General features: G+C 37.9%; 1 protein-coding gene across 2 annotated transcripts in view; it reads right to left on the reverse strand.

Annotated features, from left to right (window-relative positions):
* ZC3H12B (zinc finger CCCH-type containing 12B) overlaps positions 1 to 27,740 on the reverse strand; it is a 562,987-nt gene that overhangs the window by 23,016 nt on the left and 512,231 nt on the right. For both annotated transcript variants that reach the window (XM_043457508.1, XM_043457509.1), the window contains one exon: positions 20,423 to 21,188. In XM_043457508.1, coding sequence (XP_043313443.1) covers positions 20,423 to 21,030 — 608 coding nt within the window. In that variant the 5' untranslated portion in view covers positions 21,031 to 21,188. The remainder of the gene's footprint in view (positions 1 to 20,422; positions 21,189 to 27,740) is intronic.

Below are 27,740 nucleotides of genomic sequence, written 5' to 3' on the forward strand. Positions count from 1 at the left end.
AGTCTTTTTTCGAGCCTCTGGTATCTGGTGATCAGAAGGCCTTTTTGGCTAGTCTTTCTCCATAGCTCTGCTTATTCAGGCACTTTGAGGGCTCCCTTGCCTGAGGTTCTTCTCTGTTGTTTGGCACGTCAGGCACATAGAGGGCCCGCCACACCCTCCCCCCCACCCCTGGGTGGGGTCCTACTCTGTAGATCGTCCATCAGGCACTTAAAGCGGCACCCTAGGTGGGGTCCTACTCTGTTGTTCCACGTACCAGGCACTTGATGGGCCAGACTTTATATTGTTCAGCTGAGGATGCTGGCATGTGGGGAGAGAGAGGCTATGGTGATGGCTCCAACACTGTGCATGACTCAGCAGGACTGCCTTGCTTCCATGGCTGCCTGACTTTCCTTCGCAGGCATTTCCCACCACAGTCTCCTCCCTCACATCCCCTCGATCCATCTCTCCACAGTCAACAGCAGCCCTTCTTCTGGGATTGCTCCACAATACCTGTGCTCCAGCTCCCAGCCACTAAAGCTTCTAGGGGACCTGCATCCCTGTCCCAGGTACCTATGGCTGTGGCAAGGACTGTCTGATTCTCATTCCATTTAGGCTGCCACAGATCAGCTGCTTCACTCTCAGCCTTAAATGTTTCTCCTCTGATCCAGAAATTGTCCTGATATGGGAATCAGACCCCTAGTTCAGTTGCCCCACTCACCAAGGGCAGGTCTAGACCTACTAACACTCTTGTTTTCCCCCCTACTTCCTTCATCCTACAGAGATTTGCATGGTTCTCTTCCACTGGTCAGGTACTCCTGTTTTCTCTCAGCTGGTGTTCTGCCTACAATACTAATTTTTTTTTTTTTTTAACATAGCGAGAATAGTTGTGTTAAGAAAAAGTGTAAAACACCTATAATATTCCATTGAGAATATATTAAAATCACACCATTGGAGTATCCCATGTTGTTGTTTATTGGCTAAGTCGTGTCTAACTCTTTTGTGACCCCTTGGATTGTAGCCCACCAGACTCCTCTGTTCATGAGATTTCCCAGAAAAGTATACTGGAGTGGGTTACCATTTCTTTCTCCTGGAGCATCCCACAAATCACACCAAATGCCCAATAGATGTTTCAAGGTGGCAATGCAGTCCTACAAAAGGGCCTAGTATGCATAGTTCAGGGCTCAGTGAATCTTTAAGGAATAAATAAATGAAAAATGGTAACTTTGTTAGTCAGACAAGGGAAGAGATGCTAACAAGGACACAGTTGGCAATTGGAAAAAAAAATCATGTGACCCATTATGCACTATTTTAACATGTTCCTAAAAATAAGGTTGAGTGCTGATTTGTTTGCTTTATTTAAATTAAGGTGAGGTAGCTTTAATGTAGCAAATCAGCTACTACAAATTGCAAAATTTCATCCTCTGGGACTTCCCTGATAGTCCAGTGGTTAAGACTTCGCTTTCCAATGCGGGGGGTGTGGACTCAATCCTTGGTGGGCAAGTTAAGATCTTACAAGCCTCATGGCCAAATAATCAGAACATAAACAATAGAAGCAATATTGTAATAAATTCAATAACGACTTTAAAAAATAGTCCACATTAAAAAAAAATCTTTAAAAAAAGAAGTTCATCTTCCTATCAGCATGACAGTTTAGTACCAGCACTGACTAGATGTGTTGAAACTAATTACCTTGGTAATTAATCTCTTCATTATTCCTTACAAAGCAAAATACCCATAAAGTATCCTTTATAATCAGTAATCCTTTAACATAACTCCAAAGACAAGGCAGATCTTATATCACCATGAAGTCAAAGTTCTCAAAGAAGTTATGGGATCTTCTCATCCTCACCTCCAAAGCACAGAACACTTAAAGTTAAGGGAAGATCTTGGAAAATAGGTCCAATCTAAAGTATTTTGGGTCGTCTGATCTGGTAAAAAACTGATTTTAGCAGATTCATACCTCTTCCTCTCCAAGAATTACTCCAGTTTATGCCTAATGAGGGGGGAAGCAAAGATACCTTTGGTCCTTTGAACACAGAAATCACCCTCTGCTTTTCACTGCCCACTGCATTATTCTGATTACCAGAATATTGTGCAAAGATTATTAAACTTTCTTGTTACTATGCTTCTAGTTTTCCCTCATTAAACAGGGGGCAACATCTAGCCTTCTTTATACAATGTATTATGATGTTATAATTTTTAAATATATCTGAAAATGGGAGAAGCAAGATGGAAAAGAGGACATTGAGCCCCCCCCACCCCCAAACAGAGTAAAAATACATCTACTTGTGGTGTTACTCTCACTGAAAACTGGAGGTTGGAGAAGTTCTGGGATATTCTCATCCTCACCTCCAAAGCACAAAGCAGAAAGTCTCTTCTACAACCAAGGCTGTCAAGAAAGATCCACAAGGAGTCAAGTAAGGAGGAGAAATGATCATGTTGGGACATACACCACTAGCAGGGGATACAGAAGAGGAGGGGGATGTCATAAGCTTGGAGATACTCCCTATGGAGTGAGAGATTCTAGCCACATGTTTGGCACCACAGGCCTGGGATCTGACACTGGGAAGATGAGTTCCCTCATCTGGTTTGAAAATCAGTGGGATCTACTATAGGGGCTATGAGAAACTGAAACTTTATCATGAAGAGTATTCACACACCCTTCTTTACCCCCAGGAACATGGCAAAGAAAGCATATTAAAAACAGCCTGGGACTCTGGTATATTTCTCACAACTGCCCTAGGGTGCACTCCAGCTCTCAAAGGGCTACTGTTCCAGCTCCACTTGCTCTGGTTCTGCTCTCCACTAGGGTGGAGGTGCTGTTGCTAGGGGACAATGCACACTTAGAGGGAATGGTACCAGCTTGAACCAATCTTTAGGGCTTCTATTCCAGCACCCTGGACCTCAGACCCATGTCCAATAAGGTGGTGACCACCATTAAGCATAGGAGAAGGCCCAGCTCATGTCTGCCTCTGTCTCTAGCCTCTCCATATTCAACCTTACCTCCAACTAAGGTGGTAACTGTCAGAACACCCAGGGGAAGATGTGACCTGTGCTCATTTCAGATCCAGCTCTTCCACCAAAGCCACTGGGCATACACAGACTGCATAGGGACACTCCCACACAAGGACAGCTCTTCAAAATCAGAGTACTAACAATTTCACTTAATTCTGTAGAAAGAAATTTAAACAAAATGAAAAGATAAAGTAATATGTTTCAAATGAAAGACAAGAACCCTGCCCTCCCCCCAAATCCTAACAAAACAAAGATAAATAACTTGCCAGATAAAAAGTACAAAGCATTAGTAATAAGAATGCTAAATGAACTTGGAAAAAGAATAGATAAGCTCAGTGAAAATTTTAACAAAGAATTAGAAAATATAAAAAAGAACTGTAGCTTTGTAGTATTGTCTGAAGTCTGGGAAGGTTATGTTTCTTACTTAGTTTTTGTTTTTGTTTTTATGGTTCCATTATTTTGCAAAAGTTTTACTTCTGTTTTAAGTTTGAAGAATTCTTTAACAAAATAAACTGCTTTTTACACACAATTTCAATTTTTAATAGAAAATGATTTGACTTAATCTCAATATTAAGTCTGTCTTTGGTATTAGGATGCTGGTGGCTTCATAGAATGTTTTTGGAACTGTTCCCTTCTCTTCAATTTTTGGAAGAGATTGAGAAGAATCTATATAAGTTCTTCTGGGTGTGTTAGATAGAATTTGACTCTGAGGCCCTCTGGTCCTGAATCTTTGTTTGAAGAAAGTTTTGTTTCATTAAATATTTTGCTTCACATCTAGTGATCAGTGTGTTCAAATTATATATTTTTTATTCATTTTGAGGAGGTGTATGTTTCTACACCTAACATTCCAGGTTCCTATGCAATATTGCTCTTTACAGCATCGGACCTTGCATCTATCACCAGTCCCATCCACAACTGGGTATTGTTTTTGCTTTGGCTCCATCCCGTCATTCTTTCTGCAGTTATTTCTCCACTCATCTCCAGTAGCATATTGGGCACCTACTAACCTGGGGAGATTCTCTTTCAGTATCCTATCATGTTGCATGGACCTAACATTCACAAATAGCTGTGAAACAAAGAGAAGCTAAAAGCAAAGGAGAAAAGGAAAGATATTCCCATTTGAATGCAGAGTTCCAAAGAATAGCCAGGAGAGATAAGAAAGCCTTCCTCAGCAATCAGTGCAAAGAAATAGAGGGAAACAACAGAATGGGAAAGACTAGAGATCTCTTCAAGAAAGTTAGAGATATCAAGGGAACATTTCATGCAAAAATGGGCTCAATAAAGGACAGAAATGGTATGGACCTAACAGAAACAGAAGATATTAAGAATAGGTGGCAAGAATACACAGAAGAACTGTACAAAAAAGTTCTTCATGACCCAGATAATCACAATGGTGTGATCACTCACCTAGAGCCAGACATCCTGGAATGGGAAGTCAAATGGGCCTTAGGAAGCATCACTACAAAGCTAGTGGAGGTGATGGAATTCCAGTTGAGCTATTTCAAATCCTGAAAGATGATGCTGTGAAAGTGCTGCACTCAATATGCCAGCAAATTTGGAAAACTCAGCGGCGGCCACAGGACTGGAAAAGGCCCGTTTTCATTCCAATCCCTAAGAAAGGCAATCCCAAAGAATGCTCAAACTACCGCACAATTGCACTCATCTCACATGCTACTAAAGTAATGCTCAAAATTATCCAAGCCAGGCTTCAGCAATACATGAACCGAGAACTTCCAGATGTTCAAGCTGGTTTTAGAAAAGGCAGAGGAACCAGAGATCAAATTGCCAACATCTGACGGATCCTCGAAAAAGCAAGAGAGTTCCAGAAAAACATCTATTTCTGCTTTATTGACTATGCCAAGCCTTCGACTGTGTGGATCACAATAAAGTGTGGAAAATTCTGAAGGAGATGGGAATACCAGACCACCTGACATGCCTCTTGAGAAACCTGTATGCAGGTCAGGAAGCAACACTTAGAACTGGACATGGAGCAACAGACTGGTTCCAAATAGGAAAAGGGGTATGTCAATGCTGTATACTGTTACCCTGCTTATTTAACTTATATGCAGAGTACATCATGAGAAATGCTGGGCTGGAAGAAGCACAAGCTGGAATCAAGATTGCCGGGAGAAATGTCAATAACCTCAGATATGCTGATGACACCACCCTTATGGCAGAGAGTGAAGAGGAACTAAAAAGCCTCTTGATGAAAGTGAAAAAGGAGAGTGAAAAAATTGGCTTAAAGCTCAACATTCAGAAAACTAAGATCATGGCATCTGGTCTCATCACTTCATGGGAAATAGATGGGGAGACAGTGGAAACAATGTCAGACTTTATTTTTTTGGTCTCCAAAATCACTGCAGATGGTGACTGCAGCCATGAAATTAAAAGACCCTTACTCCTTGGAGGGAAAGTTATGGCCAACCTAGATAGCATATTAAAAAGCAGAGACATTACTTTGCCAACAAAGGTCCGTCTGGTCAAGGCTATGGTTTTTCCAGTTGTCATGTATGGATGTGAGAGTTGGACTGTGAAGAAAGCTGAGCGCTGAAAAATTGATGCTTTTGAACTGTGGTGTTGGAAAAGACTCGTGAGTGTCCCTTGGACTGCAGGGAGATCCAGCCAGTCAATCCTAAAGGAAATCAGTCCTGAATATTCATTGGAAGGACTGATGCTGAAGCTGAAGACCCTGATGCTGGGAGGGATTGTGGGCAGGAGGAGAAGGGGACGACAGAGGATAAGATGGCTGGATGGCATCATCGACACGATGGACATGAGTTTGAGTAAACTCCGGGAGTTTGTGATGCACAGGGAAGCCTGGTGTTCTGCGATTCATGGGGTCGCAAAGAATTGGACACGACCGAGTGACTGAACTGAATTGATGTTTCTACACTGGGAGCTGACTGTGGCTCAAATCATGAACTCCTTATTGCAAAATTCAGACTTAAATTGAAGAAAGTAGGGAAAACCACTAGACCATTCAGGTATAACCTAAATCGAATCCCTTACAGATTATACAGTGGAAGTGACAAATAGATTCAAGGGATAAGATTTGATAGACAGAGTACCTGAAGAACTATAGACAGAGGTTTATGACATGGTACAGGAGGCAGTGATCAAGAGCATCCCCAAGAAAAAGAAATGCAAAAATGCAAAATGGTTGCTGAGGAGGCCTTACAAATAGCTGAGTAAATAAGAGGAAACTAAAGGCAAAGGAGAAAAGGAAAGATATAACCATTTGAATGCAGAGTTCCAAAGAATAGCAAGGAGAGATTATGAAAGCCTTCCTAAGTGATCAAGGCAAAGAAATAGAGAAAAACAATAGAATGGGAAACACCAGAGATCTCTTCAAGAAAATTAGAGATACCAAGGGAATATTTCATGCAAAGATAGGCACAATAAAGGACAGAAATGATATGGACCTAATAGAAGCAGGAGAAATTAAGAAGCAGTGTCAAGAAAACACAGAAGAACTACACACAAAAAGATCTTAATGACCCAGATAACCACGATAGTGTGATCACTCAACTAGAGCCAGACATTCTGGAGTATGAAGTGAAGTGGGCCTTAGGAAGCATCACTATGAACAAAGCTAGTAGAGGTGATGGAATTCCAGCTGAATTATTTCAACTCCTAAAAGATGATGTTGTGAAAGTGCTGCACTCAATATGTCAGCAAATTTGGAAAACTTAGCAGTGGCCACAGGACTGGAAAAGGTCAATTTTCATTCCAATCCCAAAGAAAGGCAATGCCAAAGAATGTTCAAACTATTACATAATCGCACTCATCTCACATGCTAGCAAAGTGATTCTCAAAATTCTCCAAGGTAGACTTCAACAGTACATTAACTGAGAACTTCCAGATGATCTAGCTGGATTTAGAGAAGACAGAGGAACCAGAGATTACAAAGCTACAGTAATCAAAACAGGTGGTATTGGTACAAAAACAGGCATACAGATCAATGGATCTGAATCAAAAGCCCAGAAATAAACCCACACAGTATGGTCAATTAATCTTAGACAAAGGAGGCAAGAATATAAAATGGAAAAAGTCAGATTCTTCAGCAAGTGGTGCTTGAAAAGTTGGGCAGCTGCATGTAAGTCAATGAAGTTAGAACACACACTCACCGTGCACAAAAACAAACTCAAAATGGATTAAAGACCAAAACATAGACATGACACCTTAAAACTCCTAGGAGAGAGCACAGAGAAAACATTGTCTGACATGAATCACATCAAAGTTTTCTTATGTCCGTCTCCCAAGGCAATAGAAATAAAAACAAAAATAAACAAGTAGGACCTAATCAAGCTTACAAGGTTTTGCAGAGCAAACCATAAAAAATCTTAAAAGGCAATCTGTGGAATGGCAGATAATATTTGCAAATGATGCCACAGACAAGAGCTTAATCTCTAAAATATATAAACAACTCATGCAATTCAACAGCAAAACCCCAAACACTCTAGTTGAAAAAATGGGCAGAAGACTTTAATAGACATTTCTCCAAAGAAGACACACAGATGGCCAATAGGCACATGAAACTATACTTAATATTATTAATTATTAGAGAAATGCAATCAAAACTACAATAAGGTACCACATCACACAAGTCAGAATGGCTATCATTAAAATTCTACAAATAACAATTTCTGAAGAAGGTGTGGAGAAAAGGGAACACTCCTACACTGTTGGTGGGAACATAAGTTGGTACAGCCACTGTGGAAAACAGTATGGAGGTTCCTCAGAAAGGTAAAAACAGAATTACCATATGATTCAGCAATCCCACTCCTGGAAATATACCAAGACAAATCTATAATTCAAAAAGACACATGTGAATACCAGCACTATTCACAATAGCCAAAACATGGAAATAACCTACATGTCCATTGACAGATGAATGGATAAAGACATGGTACATATATACAATGGAACAGTACTCAGTCATAAAAACAATGAAATAATGCCATTTTCAGCAACATGGATGCGAGTAGAGATTATCATACTAAATAAGTCATAAAAAGAAAGATAAATACCATGTGATATCACTTACATGTGGAATCTAAAATGTAGCACAAATGAACCCATCTACAAAAACAGAAACAGACTCATAGACATAGAGAACAGACTTGTGGTTTCCAAGGGGAAAATGGGGAGGGAGAGGGATGGACTGGGAGTTTGGGATTGATAGCTGCAAATTATATTTAGAATGGATGAACAAGAAGGTCCTAGTGTATAGCACAAGGAACTATAATCACTATCCTGAGATAAACCATGATGGGTAAGAATATAAAACCACAATGCACATATGTGTGTAACTGAATCACTGCTGTACAGCAGAGATTGGCACAACATTGTAAATAAACTATATTTCAAAAAGATTTCTTAAAGATAAACTATTTTTGCATTTTGGAGAGAACATCTACATGATTGTACTTTTTCCCTTTAATTCCTTGCTTGGTTCAATTAATATAATTTGAATTAAGATTTTTAATAAGAAAAAAGAACTGGTCAGAGCTGAAGAATACAATAACTGAAATGAAAAACACACTAGAAGGAACTAACAGCAGACTAAGTGATACAAACAAATGCATAAGTGAACTAGAAGATAGAATAATAGAAACCTCCCAATCAGAACAGTAAAAAGAAAAAAAAATTAAAAATGAGAATAGTTAAAGTGGTCTATGAGACAACATCAACCATAGTAGCATTCACATAAGTGTCCCGGAAGGAGAAGAGAGAAAGAAGTAGAGAATGTAGTTGATGAAGTTATGGTTGAAAAATTCCAGAAGAGATTTCCTGGTACAGGAAGAATAGTAATCGCAAACATGAACTCAAAGAGGCACATTATGATTAAAATGACAAAAGTTAAAAACAAAGAAAAAAATTTAAAGGCAGCTAGAGAAAAACAAGAATCACATATAATAGAACTCCTGCGAAGCTATCAATTGATGTTTCTACAGAAATTTTGCTGGTCATAACGGACTGACATGATATATTTAAAGTGCTGAAAGGAGAAAACCTACAACTTATGATACTATACCCAGAAAATTTATTCAGAATTGAAGGAGAGGAAAAGCACTTCTCAGACAAAAGCTGAAAGAGTTCATCAATTCTCAACTGACCCTACAGGAAGTATTAGAAGGTATTCTCTAAGTAGAAAAGAAAATGTTACCAGAAGTAAGAATTTATAGGAAAGAAAAAAATCCCACTAGCAAAAGCTAATATATAGTAGATGTGGTGGATCAACCACTTACACGAACAAATATGAGATTAAAAGACACTAAAATAAATCACTAAATAAATTAAAATCACCAAAATAAACAGTTAAGGGGTAGACATGAAGATATAAAATAAGACATAAAAACACAAAACGTGGGGGAAGAGTGTATAAAATGTTGTTTCTTAAGCATGTATTTGAACTTAAGTGACTATCAGTTTAGAATAAGTACAGGAAGGAGAGGGTGGAATGAAATGAGAGAGTAGCATTGACATATCTGGTGGCTCAGAGAGTAAAGAATCTGACTCCAATGCAGGAGACCTAGGTTCGATTCCTGGGTTGGGAAGATCCTCTGGAGAAGGAAATGGCAACCCACTCCAGTACTCTTGCCTGGAAAATCCTGTGGATAGAGAAGCCTGGCGGGCTACAGTACATGGGGTTGCAAAGATTCGGACGTGACTGAGTGACTAACATACACATATATGCTACCATGCAGTATATATAAAATAGATAGCAGATTGGCAGCTGCTGTATAGCACAAGGAGCTCATCTGAGTGTTCTGTGATGACCTAGAGGAGTGGAATGGGGAGAGGTGGGAGGGAGGCTCAAGACCCAGGGGATGTATATATACATAGAGCTGTTTCACATTGCTGTACATCAGAAACTAACACAACATTGTAAAACAATTATACTCTATTTAAAAAATGATAATGGGATGGGGAGGGTGGTCCTAAGATGGTGGAGGAATAGGATGGGGGGGGATCACCTTTTCCCCCACAAATTCATCAAAAGATCATTTGAATGCTGAGCAACTTCCAGAAAACAACTTCTGAATGCTGGCGGAGGACACCAGGGACCCAAAAAGGCAGGCCATTCTCTTCAAAAGGAGGTAAGACCAAATATAAAAGGTAAAAAGAGAAGCAAGAGTTAGGAATGGAGACCCATCCCTGGAAGTGAGTCGTGGAAGAGGAGAAATTTCCAAATACCAGGAAACCCTCTCACTGGCACGTCTGTGGGGAGTTTTGGAATCTCAGAGGGCAACATAACCAGGAGGGGGGGATTATGCGCCTAACAGCACCTCCCAGTGGGGAAGTAGCCCAGATGCTCATGTCCCCCAACAGTGAGCAGGGGCTGAACAGGGAGGTGCAGGCTGCATGCTTAGGGTAAGGACCAGGCCTGAATGCCCTGAGGACAATCTGAGGGAGCTAACATGAGATTGGAACACAAACTGTGGGACAGCCAGAGAAAGAGAAGAGAGAGAGAGAGAGAACTTTCCCGTGAAAAAAACTCTAACCTAAGGCACTGCCAGGCCTTCTCACAAAGGATTGAGAGAATACCAGAGGAGAGCTAGCCAGCTGCAGACTGGCCCATCCCCTGCTGGAGGCAGAGAGGCAGGTTGGTGGCAGCCAGAGACAGAAGGCGAGGGGCAATCTCATTCCCAGAGATGGCATCCTCCATCAAACCATGAGCAGGCTCCCAGTTGCTAAATGAGTCTTCCTGGGATCCTGGACGGTTGACATCTGCCAGGACAGTTGTAGTCAGAGATTAGCTCCCCAGAGGAGACACACGGCACACCTGAGATGATACTCTTGCTGCACACCCAGGAAACCGAGGGGCTGGGACTGTGGAGGTGATGAGATGCACCGCCTTCCTGGGAGAGTGTGCTCACCAAGAACCTGGTTGCCTGAGCTGCTCAGACTAGGAAAAGGCAAAAAACACAGACCCAACCGAGTCTGTGTCTTTGTGGAGTACATGAGAACCTGAACCTGAGCAGCTTAGACCTGGGAAGTGCATGCAACCCAGGGCCTGCTTTAGACAGTTCTACTGCAGAGCAACCTGGAGCCTGAGCAGTGTAGACCAGGAAAGCACACACACCATGAGCAGGGGCAAACCCAGTGTGGCCCAGACACTGCGAGGACTCCCCACACATGCCAGGGGTATTTGTTTGCAGTTTCCTCCCTCCACACAGCACAAATGAAAAAGTAAGCCTAAATAAGTGATCACCTTTGTCCCCTTGCATCAGGGCAGAAATTAGACACTGAAGAGACTTGCAAGCAGAGGAAGCCAAAATAAACAAAGAAGAGGCAACAACTTTGGAAGTGACATGGGCAACAGATTAAAACCCTGTAGTTAGCATTGACTACATTGGAAGGGGCCTACAGACCTTGAAAAGAAGTATAAGCTGGAACAAGGAACTATCTGAATCTGAACTTATCCCACATTGCCCTCAACAGCTCCAGAGAAATTCCTAGATATATTTTATTATTATCATTTTTTAATTTTTAACTTTTTAATTTTTAAGTTCTTTATTATGCCTTTAATTTTCATTTTTATAACCTACTATTAACTTGCAAAAAAGGCCTTATTTTTAAAGCAAATTTCATATATATATATATGAAATTTTATATATATATATATAATTTTTGTGATTTTGCTTTGTTTTTTTTAATATTGTATTTTTGAGAGTCTCACCTCTACTCTAGATTTTTATTCTTTGCATTTTAATATTTGTTATCAATTTTGAACCTTTAAGAATCCAATCTTCAGTACCCATTTCATTACCTCTCTGAATGTTCCAGACGGTGGAGAGTACATAGGGAATGGATTACTGGCTAGATTGCTCTCTCCCCTTTTGATTCCCCCTCTTCTCCTCCTGGTCATCTCTATCTCATTCCTCCCACTTCTCTTCTCCATGTAACTCTGTGAACCTCTCTGGGTGTCCCTCACTGTGGAGAATCATTTTACCATTAACCTAGATGTTTTATCATCAGTGCTGTATGGATGGAGACCTCTTGAGGCTACTCTAAGAATAAGACTGAAAGCCAGAGGCAGGAGGCTTAAATCCAAAACGTGAGAACACCAGAAAACTCCCAACTCCAGAGAACATTAATCAAAAAGAGCTTATCCAAAAGCCTCCACACCTACACTGAAACCAAGCTCGACCCAAGAGCCAACAATTTCAGAGAAAGATATACCATGCTAACTCTCCAATAATGCAGGAACATAATCCTGAGCATTAAAATACAGATGGCCAAAAGTCACGCCAACCCCACAGACACTTCTAAACTCACTACTGGACACTTAATTGCACTTCAGAGAGATGATATCCAGCTCCAGAACACCAACGCAAGCTTGCCTAACAAGGAAACCTTGACAAGCCATTCGTCTGACCCCACCTACAGGGAGGAACCTCCACAATAAAGAAGAACCACAAACTTCCAGCTTACAGAAATGCCACCCCAAACAGAGCTATCTAAACAAGATGAAAAGGCAGAGAAATATTCAGCAGATAAAGGAACAAGATAAATGCCCTCCAAACCAAACAAAAAAAGGAGGAGATGGAGAGTCTACCTGAAAAAAAAAATCAGAATAATGATAATAAAAATGATCCAAAATCTTGAAAACAAAATGGAGTTGCAGATAAATAGCCTGGAGACAAGGATTGAGAAGATGCAAGAAATGTTTAACCAGGATCAAGAAGAAACAAAAAAAGAGTCAATCAATTATGAATAATGCAATAACTGAGATCAAAAGTGCTCTGGAGGGACCCAAGAGTAGAATAATTGAGGCAGAAGATAGGATAAGTGAAGTGGAAGATACAATGGTGGAAATAAATGAAGCAGAGAGGAAAAAAGAAAAAAGACTTAAAAGAAATGAGGATAAACCCAGAGACCTCTGGGACAATGTTAAATGCCCTAACATTCGAATCATAGGAGTCCCAGAAGAAGAAGAAGACAACATTTAAGGCCACGAGAAAATACTTGAGGAGATAGTAGTGGAAAACTTCCCTAAAATGGGGAAGGAAATAGCAACTCAAGTCCAAAAAGCCCAGAGAGTCCCAAACGGGATAAACCCAAGGCAAAACACCCCAAGACACATATTAATCAAATTAAAAACAAAGAACATATATTAAAAGCAGCAAGCTAAATGCAACAAATAACACATCAGGGGATTCTCATAAGGATAACAGTTGATGTTTCAATAGAAACTATTCAGGCCAGAAGGGAATGGCAGGCCATACTTAAATTGATGAAAGAGAAAAACCTACAACCCAGATTACTGTACCCAGCAAAGATCTCATTCAAATATGAAGGAGAAATCAAAAGCTTTACAGACAAGCAAAAGCCGAGAGAATTCAGCACCACCAAACCAGCTCTTCAACAAATGCTAAAAGATTTTCTCTAGACAGGAAATACAGGAAAGGTGTAGAAACTCGAACCAAAAACAACAAAGTAAATGGCAATGGGGTCATACTTATCAATAATTACCTGAAATGTAAATGGGTTGACTGCCCCAACCAAAAGACAAAGACTGACTGAATGGATACAAAAACAAGACGCCTATACATGCTGTCTACAAGGGACCCACTTCAAAACAAGTGACACATACAGACTGAAAGTGATGGGCTGGAAAAATAGATTTCACGCAAAAGGAGATCAAAAGAAAGCAGGAGTGGCAATACTCATATCAGATAAAATAGACTTTGAAATAAAGGACATGAAAACAGACAAAAAAGACATTACACAATGATCAAAGAATCAATCTAAGAAAATATAACAATTATAAGTTTATATGCACCCAACATAGGAGCACTGTAATATGTAAGGCAAATGCTAACAAGTATGAAAGAGGAAATTAACAGTAACAAAATAATAGTGGGACACTTTAATACACCACTCACACCTATGGATAGAGCAACTAAACAAAATTAGCAAGGAAACACAAACCTTAAATGGTACAATGGACCAGTTTGACCTAATTGATATCTATAGGACATTTAACCCTCAAAGAATGAATTTCACCTTTATCTCAAGTGCACACGGAACCTTCTCCAGGATATATCATATCCTGGGCCATAAATCAAACCTTGGTAAATTCAAAAAATCAAAATCATTTCAGTCCTCTCTTCTGATTACAATGCGGTAAGATTAGATGCCAACTACAGGAAAAAAAAAAAAAAACTATTAAAAATGCAAAGATATGGAGGCTAAACAACATGCTTCTCAGTAACCAACAAATCACAGAAGAAATAAAAAAAGATCAAAATATGCATAGAAATGAATGAAAATGAAAACATAAAACCCCAAAACTTACAGTATTCAGTAAAAGCAGTGCTAAGGGGAAGGTTCATAGCAATAAAAGATTACTTCAAGAAACAAGAGACAATCAAATAAATAACCTAACTCTATACCAAAAGCAACTAAAAAAGGAAGAAATGAAGAACTCCAGGGTTAGTAGAAGGAAAGAAATCCTAAAAATTAGGGCAGAAATAAATGAAAAAGAAACAAAGGCAACCACAGCAAAAACCAACAAAGCTAAAAGCTGGTTCTTTGAGAAGATAAATAGACAAATCATTAGCCAGACTCATCAAGAATAAAGGAAGAAGAATCAAACCAAGAAAATTAGAAATGAAAATGGAGAAATCACATCAGACAACACAGAAATACAAAGGATCAAAAGAGAGTACTATCTGCAACTATATGCCAATAAAATGGACAACTTGGAAAGAATGGACAAATTCTTAGAAAAGTATAACTTTCCAAAACTGAACCAGGAAGAAATAGAAAATCTTAACAGACACATCACAAGCACAGAAATTGAAACCGTAGTCAGAAATCTTTCAACAAACAAAAGCTCAGGACCAGATGGCTTCACAGCTAAATTCTACCAAAAATTTAGAGAAGAGCTAACACCTATCCTATTCAAACTTTTCCAGAAAATTTCAGAGGAAGGTAAACGTCCAAACTCATTCTATGAGGCCACCATCACCCTAATACCAAAACCAGACAAAGATGCCATAAAAAAAGAAAACTAAAGGCCAATATTGCTGATGAACATAGATGCAAAAATCCTTAATAAAATTCTAGCAAACAGAATCCAACAACATATTAAAAAAATCATATACCATGACCAAGTGGGCTTTATCCCAGGAATGCAAGGATTCTTCAATATCTGCAAATCAATCAATGTAATGCACCACATTAACAAATTGAAAGGTAAAAACCATATGATTATCTCAATAGATGCAGAAAAAGCCTTTGGCAAATTTCAACATCCATTTATGATAAAAACCCTCCAGAAAGCAGGCACAGAGGGAACATACCTCAACATAATAAAAACCATATATGAAAAAAAAAAATACGTGATTAACTCAGAGCAGACAATATCCTCAATGGTGAAAAATTGAAACCATTTCCCCTAAAGTCAGGAACAAGACAAGGAAGCCCACTCTCACCACTACTATTCAACATAGTTTTGGAAGTTTTAGCCACAGCAATCAGAGAAGAAAAAGAAATAAAAGGAGTCCAGATTGGAAAGGAAGAAGTAAAACTCTCACTGTTTGCGGATGACATGATCCTCTATATAGAAAATCCTAAGACATCACCAGAAAACTACTAGAGCTAATCAATGAATATAGTAAAGTTGCAGGATATAAAATCAATACGCAGGAATCCCTTGCAATCCTATACACTAACAATGAGAAAACAGAAAGAGAAATGAAGGAAACAATACCATTCACCATTGCAACGCAAATAATAAAATACTTAGGATTAAGCCTACCTAAAGAAACAAAAGACCTATATACAGAAAACTATAAAACACTGATGAAAGATATCAAAGATGACACAAATGGATGGAGAAATATGCCTTGTTCATGGATCAGAAGGATCACTATAGTGAAAATTATCACACTACCCAAAGCAACCTATAGATTCAATGCAATCCCTATCAAGCTACCAATGGTATTTTTCAGAGAACTAGAACAAATAATTTCACAATTTGTATGAAAACACAAAAAACCTCAAAAAGCCAAAGCAATCTTGAGAAAGGAGAATGTAACTGCAGGAATCAACCTGCCTGACTTAAGACCACAGTACAAAGCTACAATTATCAAGGCAGCATGCTAGGCACAAAGACAGAAATATAGATCAACTGAACAATATAGAAAGTCCAGAGATAAATCCATGCACCTATGGACACCTTATCTTTGACAAAGGAGGTAAGAATATACAATGGATAAAAGACAATCTCTTTTAACAATGGTGCTGGGAAAGCTGGCCAACCACTTGTAAAATAATGAAATTAGAACACTTTCTAACACCAAACACAAAAATAAACTCAAAACAGATTAAAGATTTAAACGTAAGACCAGAAATTATAAATCTCCTAGAGGAAAACCTAGACAAAACACTCTCTTACATAAATGACAGCAGGGTCCTCTATGACCTACCACACAGAGTAATGGAAATAAAAGCAAAAATAAACAAATGAGACCTAATTAAATGTAAAAGCTTTTGCACAATGAAGGAAACTATAAGCAAGGTGAAAAGCAGCCTTCAGAATGGGAGAAAATAATAGCAAATGAAGCAACAGACAAATAATTAATCTCAAAAATATACAAGCAGTACATGTAGCTCAATTCCAGAAAAATAAAAGACCCAATCAAAAAATGGGCCAAAGAACTAAACAGATATTTCTTCAAAGAAGACATATAGCTGGCAAACATATGAAAAGATGCTCAACATCACTCATTATCAGAAAAATGCAAATCAAACCCACAATGAGGTACCATCTCAAGCCGGCCAGAATGGCTGGAGGGTGTGGAGAAAAGGGAACCCTCTTACACTGTTGGTGGGAATGCAAACTTGTATAGCCACTATGGAAAACAGTGTGGAGATTCCTTAAAAATCTGGAAATAGAACTGCTGTATGACCCAGAAATTCCACTGGTGGGCTCACACACTGAGGAAACCAGAATTGAAAGAGACAAGTGAACCCCAATATTCACTGTAGCACTGTTTACAATAGCCAGAACATGGAAGCAAACTAGATGTCCATTGGCAGATGAATGGAAAAGAAAGCTGTGGTACATATGCACAATGGCATATTACTCAGCCATTAAAAAGAATGCATTTGAATCAATTCTAATGAGGTGGATGAAGCTGAAGTCTATTATACAGAGTGAAATAAGTCAGAAAGAAAAACACCAATACAGTATACTAACACATATATATAGTATTTAGAAAGATGGTAATGATGACTCTATATGCGAGACAGCAAAAGAGATACAGATGTAAAGAAGAGACTTTTGGACTCCGTTGGAGAAGGTAAGGGTGGGAAGATTTCAGAGAATAACACTGAAACAAGTATATTATCACATGTGAAATAGAGTGCCAGTCCAGGTTTGATGCATGAGACAGGGTTCTCAGGGCTGGTGCACTGGGATGACCCTGAGGGATGGGATGGGGAGGGAGGTGGGAAGGGAGTTCAGGATGGTGAACAGATGTACATGCATGGCTGATTCATATCAGTGCATGGCAAAAATCATTGTAAAATTATTTTAAAGTAATTGTAAAGTAATTAGCCTCCAATTAAAATAAATAAATTATTTTAAAGTAAAAAAGTGATTATAAAAATAATATTAAAAATAGAATTATGTATAAAAGCAAGTACATATAGTTACAGGTCAATATATACAAACCCCATGGTAACTTCAAAGCAAAAGTTTACAATAGATACACAAAAATCTAGAAAGGAACCCAAGGATACAACTAAAAAATCATTAAACTACAAGAAGACAGGAATAGAGAAGAACTATAGAAATAACCAGAAAACAAGTAACAATATGGCAATAAGTACATACCTATGTATAATCACTTTAAATGTCAATGGATTAATGCTCTAAATCAAAAGATACTATATGTACAAAACATTAAATTCTCTAGAAAACAAAATACTAGAACTAATAAATATATACAATAATGTTACAGGATACAAATATTAATATAAAAAATCTGTTGAATTTCTAAACACTAGCAATGAACCTAGAGAAAGTGAAATTAAGAAAACAATCTCACTCACCATCTCATCAAAAAGAATAAAATAGAGATAAGGCTACTTAAATCCACCAGATAAAGCTACCAGGTATAACCTAGATCAAATCCCTTATGACTATACAGTGGAAGTGAGAAATAGATTTAAGGGACCAGATCTGATACACAGAGTGTCTGATGAACTATGGAAGTAGGTTCATGACATTGTACAGCAGACAGGCATCAAGACCATCCCCAAGAAAAAGAAATGAAAAAACACAAAATGACTGTCTGAGGAGGCCTTACAAATAGCTGTAAAAAGAAGGGAAGCAAAAAGCACAGGAGAAAAGAAAGATATACCCATTTGAATACAGAGTTCCAAAGAATAGCAAGAAGAGATGAGAAAGACTTCCTCAGAGATCAATGCAAAGAAAAAGAGGAAAACAATAGAATGGGAAAGACTAGAGATCTCTTCAAGAAAATCAGAGATACCAAGGGAATATTTCGTGCAAAGATGGGCTCAATAAAGGACAGAAAAGGTATGAACCTAACAGAAGCAGAAGATATTAAGAATAGGTGGCAAAATACACAGAAGAACCATACAAAAAAAAAGATCTTCATGACCCAGATAATCATGATTGTGTGATCACTCACACTCACCTAGAGCAAGACATCCTGGAATGTGAAGTCAAGTGGGCCTCAGGAAGCATCACTACGAACAAAGCTAGTGGAGGTGATGGAATTCCAGTTGAGCTATTTCAAATCTTGAAAGATGATGCTGTGAAAGTGCTGCACTCAATATGCCAGCACATTGGTAAAACTGAGTAGTGGACACAGGACTGGAAAATGTGAGTTTTCATTCCAATCCCAAAGAAAGGCAATCTCAAAGAATGCTCAAACTACCACACAAGTGCACTCATCTCACACGCTACTAAAGTAATGCTCAAAATTCTCCAAGCCAGGCTTCAGCAATACGTGATCCGTGAACTTCCAGATGTTCAAGCTGGTTTTAGAAGAGGCAGAGGAACCAGAGATCAAATTGCCAACATCTGACGGATCCTCGAAAAAGCAAGAGAGTTCCAGAAAAACATCTATTTCTGCTTTATTGACTATGCCAAAGCCTTTGACTGTCTGGATCACAATAAACTGTGGAAAATTCTGAAAGAGATGGGAATACCAGACCACCTGATCTGCCTCTTGAGAAACCTGTATGCAGGTCAGGAAGCAACAGTTAGAACTGGACATGGAAAAACAGACTGGTTCCAAATAGGAAAAGGAGTACGTCAAGGCTGTATATTGTCCCCCTGCTTATTTAACTTCCCTGGGTCAGGAAGATCCCTGGGTTGAGAATACTCTCCAATATTGAGAAAACTCTGGTATTTTTGCCTGAAAAACCAAGATATTGGCAAGGCTGTGTTCTTTCTGCAGGCTGCAGAGAAGAATACATCCCTTAACTTCTTCAGTTTCTGGAGGCTGCTCACATTCCTTGGCTCACGGTCTCTTTCTCACACCTCTCCAACTTCTTGTTTCTGTCATCAAATCACCTACTATTCATTCTGATCCTGTTGCCTCCCTCCCTCTTGTAAGGCCCCTCGAGGTTACATTGAGCCCACCATAAAATACAGGATAATTTCCCCCATCCCAAGGTCACTAGCTTAATCATATTTGCAAAGTTCCTTTTTATCATGTAAGAAAATATATTATCAGATTCCAAGGATTAGGATGTGGACATCATTAGGGGACTATTATTCAGTTTACCATGTTACTTCAGCTCAGAGACAATCATTGGGATGAGAAAAGTCAGAATGGTACTTGCGATTGTAATACAACTTGAAGGGTATAGAGATAAGGAGGTGATCACCCCTAGACTGGAAAATGACATAAACCCATGTAGTGGGGGTAGGAATCATCACAATTTATATGGAGATTGTTAAAGAGAGTAATATAAATTCAGTACGCATGAGATACAATCAAGTGGGAGGAGGAAAAGATCAAATCACAAAGTCAAGCAAAAGGATCCACATTTGAGATAGGCTTGAAAATTTTGAATTACTGAAAGTTCCCAAGTAAACTCCCAAGTGACATTATAAAAGTACTATTTTCAGGATGATTTCTTTAGCCAAGTAGAGGTGGGAGAGGGGACCTCAAGAGGAACAAATGCTGATTGGTTATATCTCCTCTGAAGTATCACTGGTGTCTAAGGTGCTTTCAGAACACCTGAAAACAAGAAGGCAACAATTTCAAAGGCAATATAAAAGGCCAGTCAGGATCATTTTAACATCTGTCCACCAAGAGGAGCATAAATCACAGACAACTAAGGGCCTCCCATATTGTAAAGGAAGCTAATTTCTATGAGGTCAAGGCAGTTTTAAAGAAAGAGAAAGAAAATATACCAGTCTTACCTCATTGCCACATTACTTCCATCTATGACAATTGGCCTCAAATTGTCACTGTTGTCTATTTCATCTTCAAGAGACAGCTCAGGGCTTGTGATCTCTCTGGAGCTGGGCCCCCGAGGCCCTAACAGACTCAAGTTGACTTGCCCTTCCAAATCACCTTTGTTCCCAAGTCTGACAAGCTCTGCCAATACATCATTAATAAGCGATTCTGGACCCAGTTTATTCAGCACTGATTGAATCTGTTCCTCTGCGTAACCCAACTTTAAAGCAAAATCCATCTTGGTTTGGTATTCTTTTTCCAAGTCAAGCTTCCCATCATGTAGAATGCTGCTCTGGGAGAAGCTTGGATGATCTAGGCAGGGTGATCTACATAGCTGGCGGTGTGGCTTAGAAAGGATCTCCTTTTTATTCAATTGAACATCTCCCAGTTGACAACTATTGTCATTGTTGCTGTTTTTAAGGCTCATTTGCTCAGGATCACTCTCAGAGCCCAGCCACTCTTCAGAATCAGCATTGCCCTGCTCTGTATTCTCTTGCTTAGACTGCTGCTTCTCTTCCCTGGAGGCACTCTTCTTCATTTTTGGTGTTTCCACTGCAGCGGTGGCTGTCATCCCGTTCAGTAGGCAGTCTAAGGTCTAATCAGCTTTTTTTTTTCTTTTTAGCCTGCTTGGAATTCATGTACATTGGCATTCCTTTGCATAAAATGTGGTGGCAGTGGTGGCACACGAGTTTGCCTGTTTGGTTTGTTATGTTTAGATGTTACCAGTTCCTACAAATAAACACACATATCATAATCATGTTTAGTAAACTTATGGAAAATTATTTTAGAATATGGTGCTTTCTTCCTAAGAAACTACAGACTGTCTGATATATTTTTCTGCTTAAAATGATTGGACTCAAAATAATATCAAATGTTTTTTCAGATCACAACAATATGAGACTATAAAATCAACTACAAGAAAAACAACTAAAAGAAGAAAACAAATATGTGGAGTCTAAACAGCATGCTACTAAACAACCAATGGGTCATTGAATAAATCAAAGATAAAATTTAAAAAAAGTATCTTGGGATAAAAATGTAAACACAATGACACAGAAATCTATTGGGCTGCAGGAAAGTAGTTCTAAGAGGGAAGTTTATAGTGATTCAAGCCTACCTCAGGAAACAAGAAAAGTCTCAAATAAACCAACCTAAGTTAAAGGAACTAGAAAAAGAAAAACAAACAAAACCCAGAGTTAGTAGAAGGAAATAAATAATAAAGATTAAAGCAGAAATAAATGAAATATAGACTAAAAAGCAAGAGAAAAGATTAATGAAAGTTAAGAGCTGGTTTTTTGAAAAGATATACAAAATTGAAAAACTGTTAGCCAGAACTAATCAAACAGAGGGTTTCCCCGGTGGCTCAGATGGTAAAGAATCTGCCTACAATGTGGAAGACCCAGGTTCGATTCCTGGGTCAGCAAGATCCCCTGGCAAAGGAACTAGCTACCCACTCAGTATTCTCACCTAGAGAATCACATGGACAGAGGAGCCTGTTGGGCTAGAGTACATGGGGTCTCAAAGAGTTGGACACGACTGAGTGACTAACAGACACATCAAAAAGAGAGAGGGCCTAGATAAATAAAATCAGAAATGGAAAGAAAAATTTACAACTGACAGCCCAGAAATACAAAGAATTATAAGAAAATTACTATAAAAAACTATATACTCCAAAAATGGACAGCCTAAAAGAAATGGATATTCTTAGAAATACGGTCTCCCAAGACTAATCAGGAAGAAATAGATAAAAATACAAACAAACCAATTGCCAGGAATGAAACTGAATCTGTAATTTAAAACTTCCCAACAAACAAAAGTCTAACACCAGATGGCTTCACAGATAAATTCTACCAAACATTTTAAAAAGAGCTACTGCCTCTCCTCCTCAGACTATTCCAAAAATTGAAGAGAAGAAAATGCTTTCAATGCTGCTTTCAAGCCAGTATTACCCTGATTAAAAAAAAATTAGACAAAGATAATCTAAAAAATAAAATTGCAGGCAAACATCACTGATAAACATAAATGCAAAAACACTCAACAAAGTATTACCAAACTAAATTCAACAGTAAGTTAGAAGGTTCACATACCATGATTCAGTAGTATTTATCAAAGGATGCAAAGATCTTTCAATATCTGCAAATCATTGTGATTCACCACATTAACAAATTGAATAAAATCATATGGTCACTTCAATTGATGCAGAAAAAGCTTTTGACAAAATTTAGCATCTGTTTATAATAAAGCCTCTCCAGAAAGTGGGAATAGAAGTAACATGCCTAAACATAATAAAGGCCTTATATGCCCCTACAACCAACAATATACTTAACTGTGAAATGCAGAAAACACTTTGTCTAAGATCAGGAACAAGATAAATTTCCCCACTCTCACTGCCTTTATTCAACAGAGTATTCAAAGTCACAACAATTATACAAGAAAAAGAAATGAAAGTAATCCAAATTATAAAGAAAGAAGTCAAACTTCTTGCAGATGACATGATACTATATACAGAAACCCTAAAGACTCCACCAAAACAAACAAACAAAAAACAACTATTATATCTAATAAATGAATTCACTAAAGTTATAGGATACAAAATTAATATACAGAAATCTGTAGTTTTTCTATTCAATAAAAAACATACATCAGAAAGAAAAATTAACAATCCCACTTATAATTGCATCAAACAGAATCAAATACCTAGGTATAAATTTAACTGGGGTGGTGAAAAGCCTGTACTCTAAACAGGATAAGTCATTGACAAAAGAAATTGAAGAATACACAAACAAATGGAAGATACACCTTGCTCATGGATTAGAATAATTAATATTGTTAAAACATCCATATTACACAAAGTGATCTACAGATTCAATGCAATCTCTATCAAAGCATCAATGACAGTTTTCACAGGACTAGAACAAATAATTCTAAAGTTTATATAGAACCATGAAAGGCACTGGATAGCCAAAGCAATTTTGAGTAAAAAAAATGCTGGAGGTATCACACTCCTTTACTTAAAACTTTACTACAAAGCTATAGTAATTAAACCAGCATGTAACTTGGTACAAAAAGACACATAAATCAATGGGAGAGAGCCCCCAAGTAAGCCAATGCCTATAGGATCAATTAATTTATGACTAAGGAGGCAAGAATATACAATGGAGAAAAGAGAGCTTCTTCAGTAAATGGTGTTGGGGAGGAGAGAGTGGGATGAATTGAGAAGGCAGCACTGACATATATACAATACTAAGTGCAAAATAGATAGCAAGTGGGAAGCAGTTGTATAGCACAGGGAACTCAGCTCAGTGCTTTGTGATGACCTAGAGGGCTGGGATTGGGGCAAGGCAGAGGGAGGCTCAAGAGGGAGGAGATATAGGTATACTTATAGCTGATTCATATTGTTGTGTAGGAGAAACCAACACAACATGGTAAAGCAACTATACTCCAATTAAAAATAAATTTAAAAAATGGTGTTGGGAAAAATTGAATACCTGTATGTAAAAGAATCAAGCTGGACTAAATTCTTATACTACATACAAAAATAAATTCAAAATGGATTAAAGATAAAAGTGTAAGACCTGAAACCATAGAACACTTAAAAGAAAACATAGGCAGTATGTTCTTTGCCATCAATCTTAGCAACATTTTTTGTGTGTGTCCTTACAATCCTGCAACAAAAGGACAAAAAATAAACAAATGAGACTACATCAGACTAAAAGGTGCTTATATAGTAAAGGAAATTATCAACGAAAGAAAAGCAACCTACTAAATAGGATAAGATATTTGAAAATAAAGTGTTCGATAAAGGTTTAGTATCCAAAATATATAAATAACTCATACAACTCAATAACAAAAAAAATCCCAAACTTTCTGATCAAATAATGATCAGAGGACCTGAGTAGACATTTCTCCAAAGAAGACATACAGATGGCCAATCTCTGATACATGAAAAGATGCTTAACTTCATTAATCATCAGCAAAATGCATCAAAACAATATAACTTCCCACTTGTCAGAATGGCTATCATTGAACAGACAACACATAACAAGTGTTGGTGAGGATGTGGAGAAAAGGTAACCCTCCTGCACTATTGGTGTGGATGTAAATTGTTACAGGCAATATGGAAAATAGCATGCAGGTTCTTCAAAAAATTAAAAATAAAACTACCAGTATTCCCACATGTGGATATAAAGTAAGCAAAAACACAAACTCAAAAAGATATATGCACTCCTATGTTCATTTCAGCATTATTTACAGTAACCAAGATATGAAATAAATTTAAGTATCCATCAATAGATGAATTGATAAAAATATCTGGGAAATATACATATACACACACATAAACAATGGAATATTATTCAGCTACAAAAAAGAAAGAAATCTTGCCTTTTGAGACAACATGAATGGACCGAGAAGGTATTAGGTTTTGTTTGTTTTGCCTTGCAGTGCAGCCTGTGGGATCTTAGTTCCCCAACCAGGAATCAAACCTGGGCCCTTGGCAGTGAAAACACAGAATTATAACTACTGTACCTCCAGGGAATTCCCTAGAGGGTATTAAGTGAAATAAGTCAGACAGAGAAAGACAAATACTGTAAATTTCACTTATATGTGGAATCTAAAAAACAAATTAATAAACATAATAAAACAGAAACAGAATTATAGATCAGAGAGCAAACTGGTGTTTGCTGCTTGGGGTGGGGTTGTGGGAGTGAGGGGTTAGGTGAAATAGGTGAAGTAGATTAAGAATTATTATTTGTTATCATTTATTGGATTTATTATTCCAACAATAAAATAAATAAATCACAGAGATCTAATATACAGCATAAGGAATATAACTAATAATACTGTAATAATTTTGTATGGTGTCAAATGGTTACTAGGCTTTTTAGGGTGATCATTTTGTAATGTATTTAGATATCAGATCAGTATGCTGTAAACCTGAAACTAATAATATTGCACATCACCTATATTTCAATAAAAAAATGTTTGCACTCACCTTATGTAAAAAAATATAGCCTCTAGAAATCCAAAGTGCTATCCATTGTGCTACAGAGACTCCTAAGAATCTCTATTTCTCTTCTAATTCTAGACACAAAGTTTTCAATGATGGTCATAGTGCTTTAATTCCTCCCCTCTCCAACAAAAATCATAGCCAAATTTAACTGCTTATCACAAAAACTAGAAGGAAGAGAAACATGGCATTTCAACAGGGTAGAGAAATATATACATCTTTCAAAAAACTTTTTCTTCCTTTATGTCAGGTAGTGTTAGCTGCTCAGTCATATCTGACTCTGCGACCCCATGGACTGTAGCTTGACAGGCTCCTCTGTCCATGGGATTCTCCAAGCAAGAGTTCTGGAGTGGACTGCCATTCCCTTCTCACGAGGATCTTCCTGACCCAGGAATCGAGCTCGGGTTTCCTGCATTGCCTCTTTACTGTTTGAGCTACAGGGAAGTCCGTGTCAGGTAAAATTTCCAAATATCACACGATATTCTTCTTGTTGGGCTTCCCTGGTAGCTCAGACAGTAAAGAATCTGCCTGCAATGCAGGAGATCTGGGTTCCATCCCTGGGTCTGGAAGATCCCCTAGAGAAGGGAATGGAAACCCCCTCCAATATTCCTGCCTGGAGAATTCTGTGACAGAAGAGCCTGGTGGGCTACAGTCCATGGGGTCACAAAGAGTTGGACATGACTGACTAACACACACACACACACACACATTCTTACTAAACCTGAGCTTCACTCCTCAACAGGACAACTTCTCTAGCATTACATTTTTTTTTTTTTTTTTTTTGCAAAATATCAGGGTCCCTATCTACTGGAAACAATAGAAAATCACTAAAATTGTTTTCAAGCAATTGAAGCTGGTTATGAGGGTCACAAATAGAGATGTGTGCTCCAGTTAAGGAAAAAGTTGTGTGCATACTCATGAATTGTATCTGTACCCTCTTTTATCTATTGCAATTGTGTTTATTATATTGTAAAAAATATAACTAAGTTGATAAAATCAACTCAGTTTGCATGAGAAACTAAAATATCTTAAAATATCATTAATTATAGATTAAGGTCAAGGGACAATTTTATTTCTAAACTTCTTTCAGCTACATCATCTGTGCCCTCAGGTTTGAGTTGTAACCTGGTCAAGGTGTTTCACTTTCCTCGAGCCTCAGTTTCTTCAAATATGAATTGAGGATATGGATAGTTACTTCACAGAACAAGGATTGCATCAAATGAGTAAGGAAAGTGCTTAGAAAAGTGAACATAACATAGTAGGTTCTCAGTATATGTAAAGAGCCAACAGACACCACCAGGAGTTTGGTTTTAAAAAAGGAAAGAAGATACTGACAGTGAGGCAAGACTATATAGACCTGTGAGCACTGAAAAGCTCTTCAGATAGTAGCTGTGCTCACTAATTTAAATCAGACTATCTGTAACTGGTGTACTAGGATTTTCCAGTAACATCTCAATACTGCTCATATAAACAAGAAGAAAAAGTCACCAGCAGCTTTATCTAAGAATAATATGGATAACTGCATACCTTAGTAGAGTCACATTTGGAAACAACATATGCACACAGAATTGGCATCTCAGAACTGACATTTAGGCAGCATATAGTGACTTCTCTAAAGATTATATTACCACTCATTTCTTCTAATTTTTTGCTTAGTATAGATGCATAGACATCCATTTCACTGTTACATCTCCATTCATCTACTGTTATGAATTTTAAAGCTTATTTGCTTTATAAGTTCCATGTTTACTACTGACTTACTCTCTTGAAAATAATTTCTAGTGCACATGGGTAACTGAAAAAATTTCCCCTGAATTTATTCAAAGATCCAAAGAAATTTAAAAGCAACAGTTTATACAACTAAATGTATATTTTTCCTGGCCAATGAAAGGTATCTGTAAAAGATAAATTAGACTGCTGTTAGCTAGCAGATCAAATGTCTAGTTTTTATTGTGAGTTTCCTACTCAATAATCTAAGGTAGAAGAGAAATAAATGATGTGGTAGACATAAACTTTGATTACCTTTTAAAACCTGAAGCAACTTTTTAAGAGAAATACTGGTTATCTGTCCTAAAACCCATGTAGGTATATAAGTGTCATGTGATTTCTGTGTTTATTTTGTCTTACAATGCAAACTTCTTAAGGCAAAGTTGACAGGCACTGTGATAAGCCACAGGTCTAGAAGGAGAGATCAGAACTGATCCTGCCCTCAAAGAACTCTTAAACTAATTTTAAAAATAGCTGTAAGTGGCTCTAGGAAATGCTGAAACACA

Source organism: Cervus canadensis, chromosome X (assembly GCF_019320065.1).
Source record: "Cervus canadensis isolate Bull #8, Minnesota chromosome X, ASM1932006v1, whole genome shotgun sequence".
In the NCBI taxonomy this organism is placed as follows: Eukaryota; Metazoa; Chordata; class Mammalia; order Artiodactyla; family Cervidae; genus Cervus; species Cervus canadensis.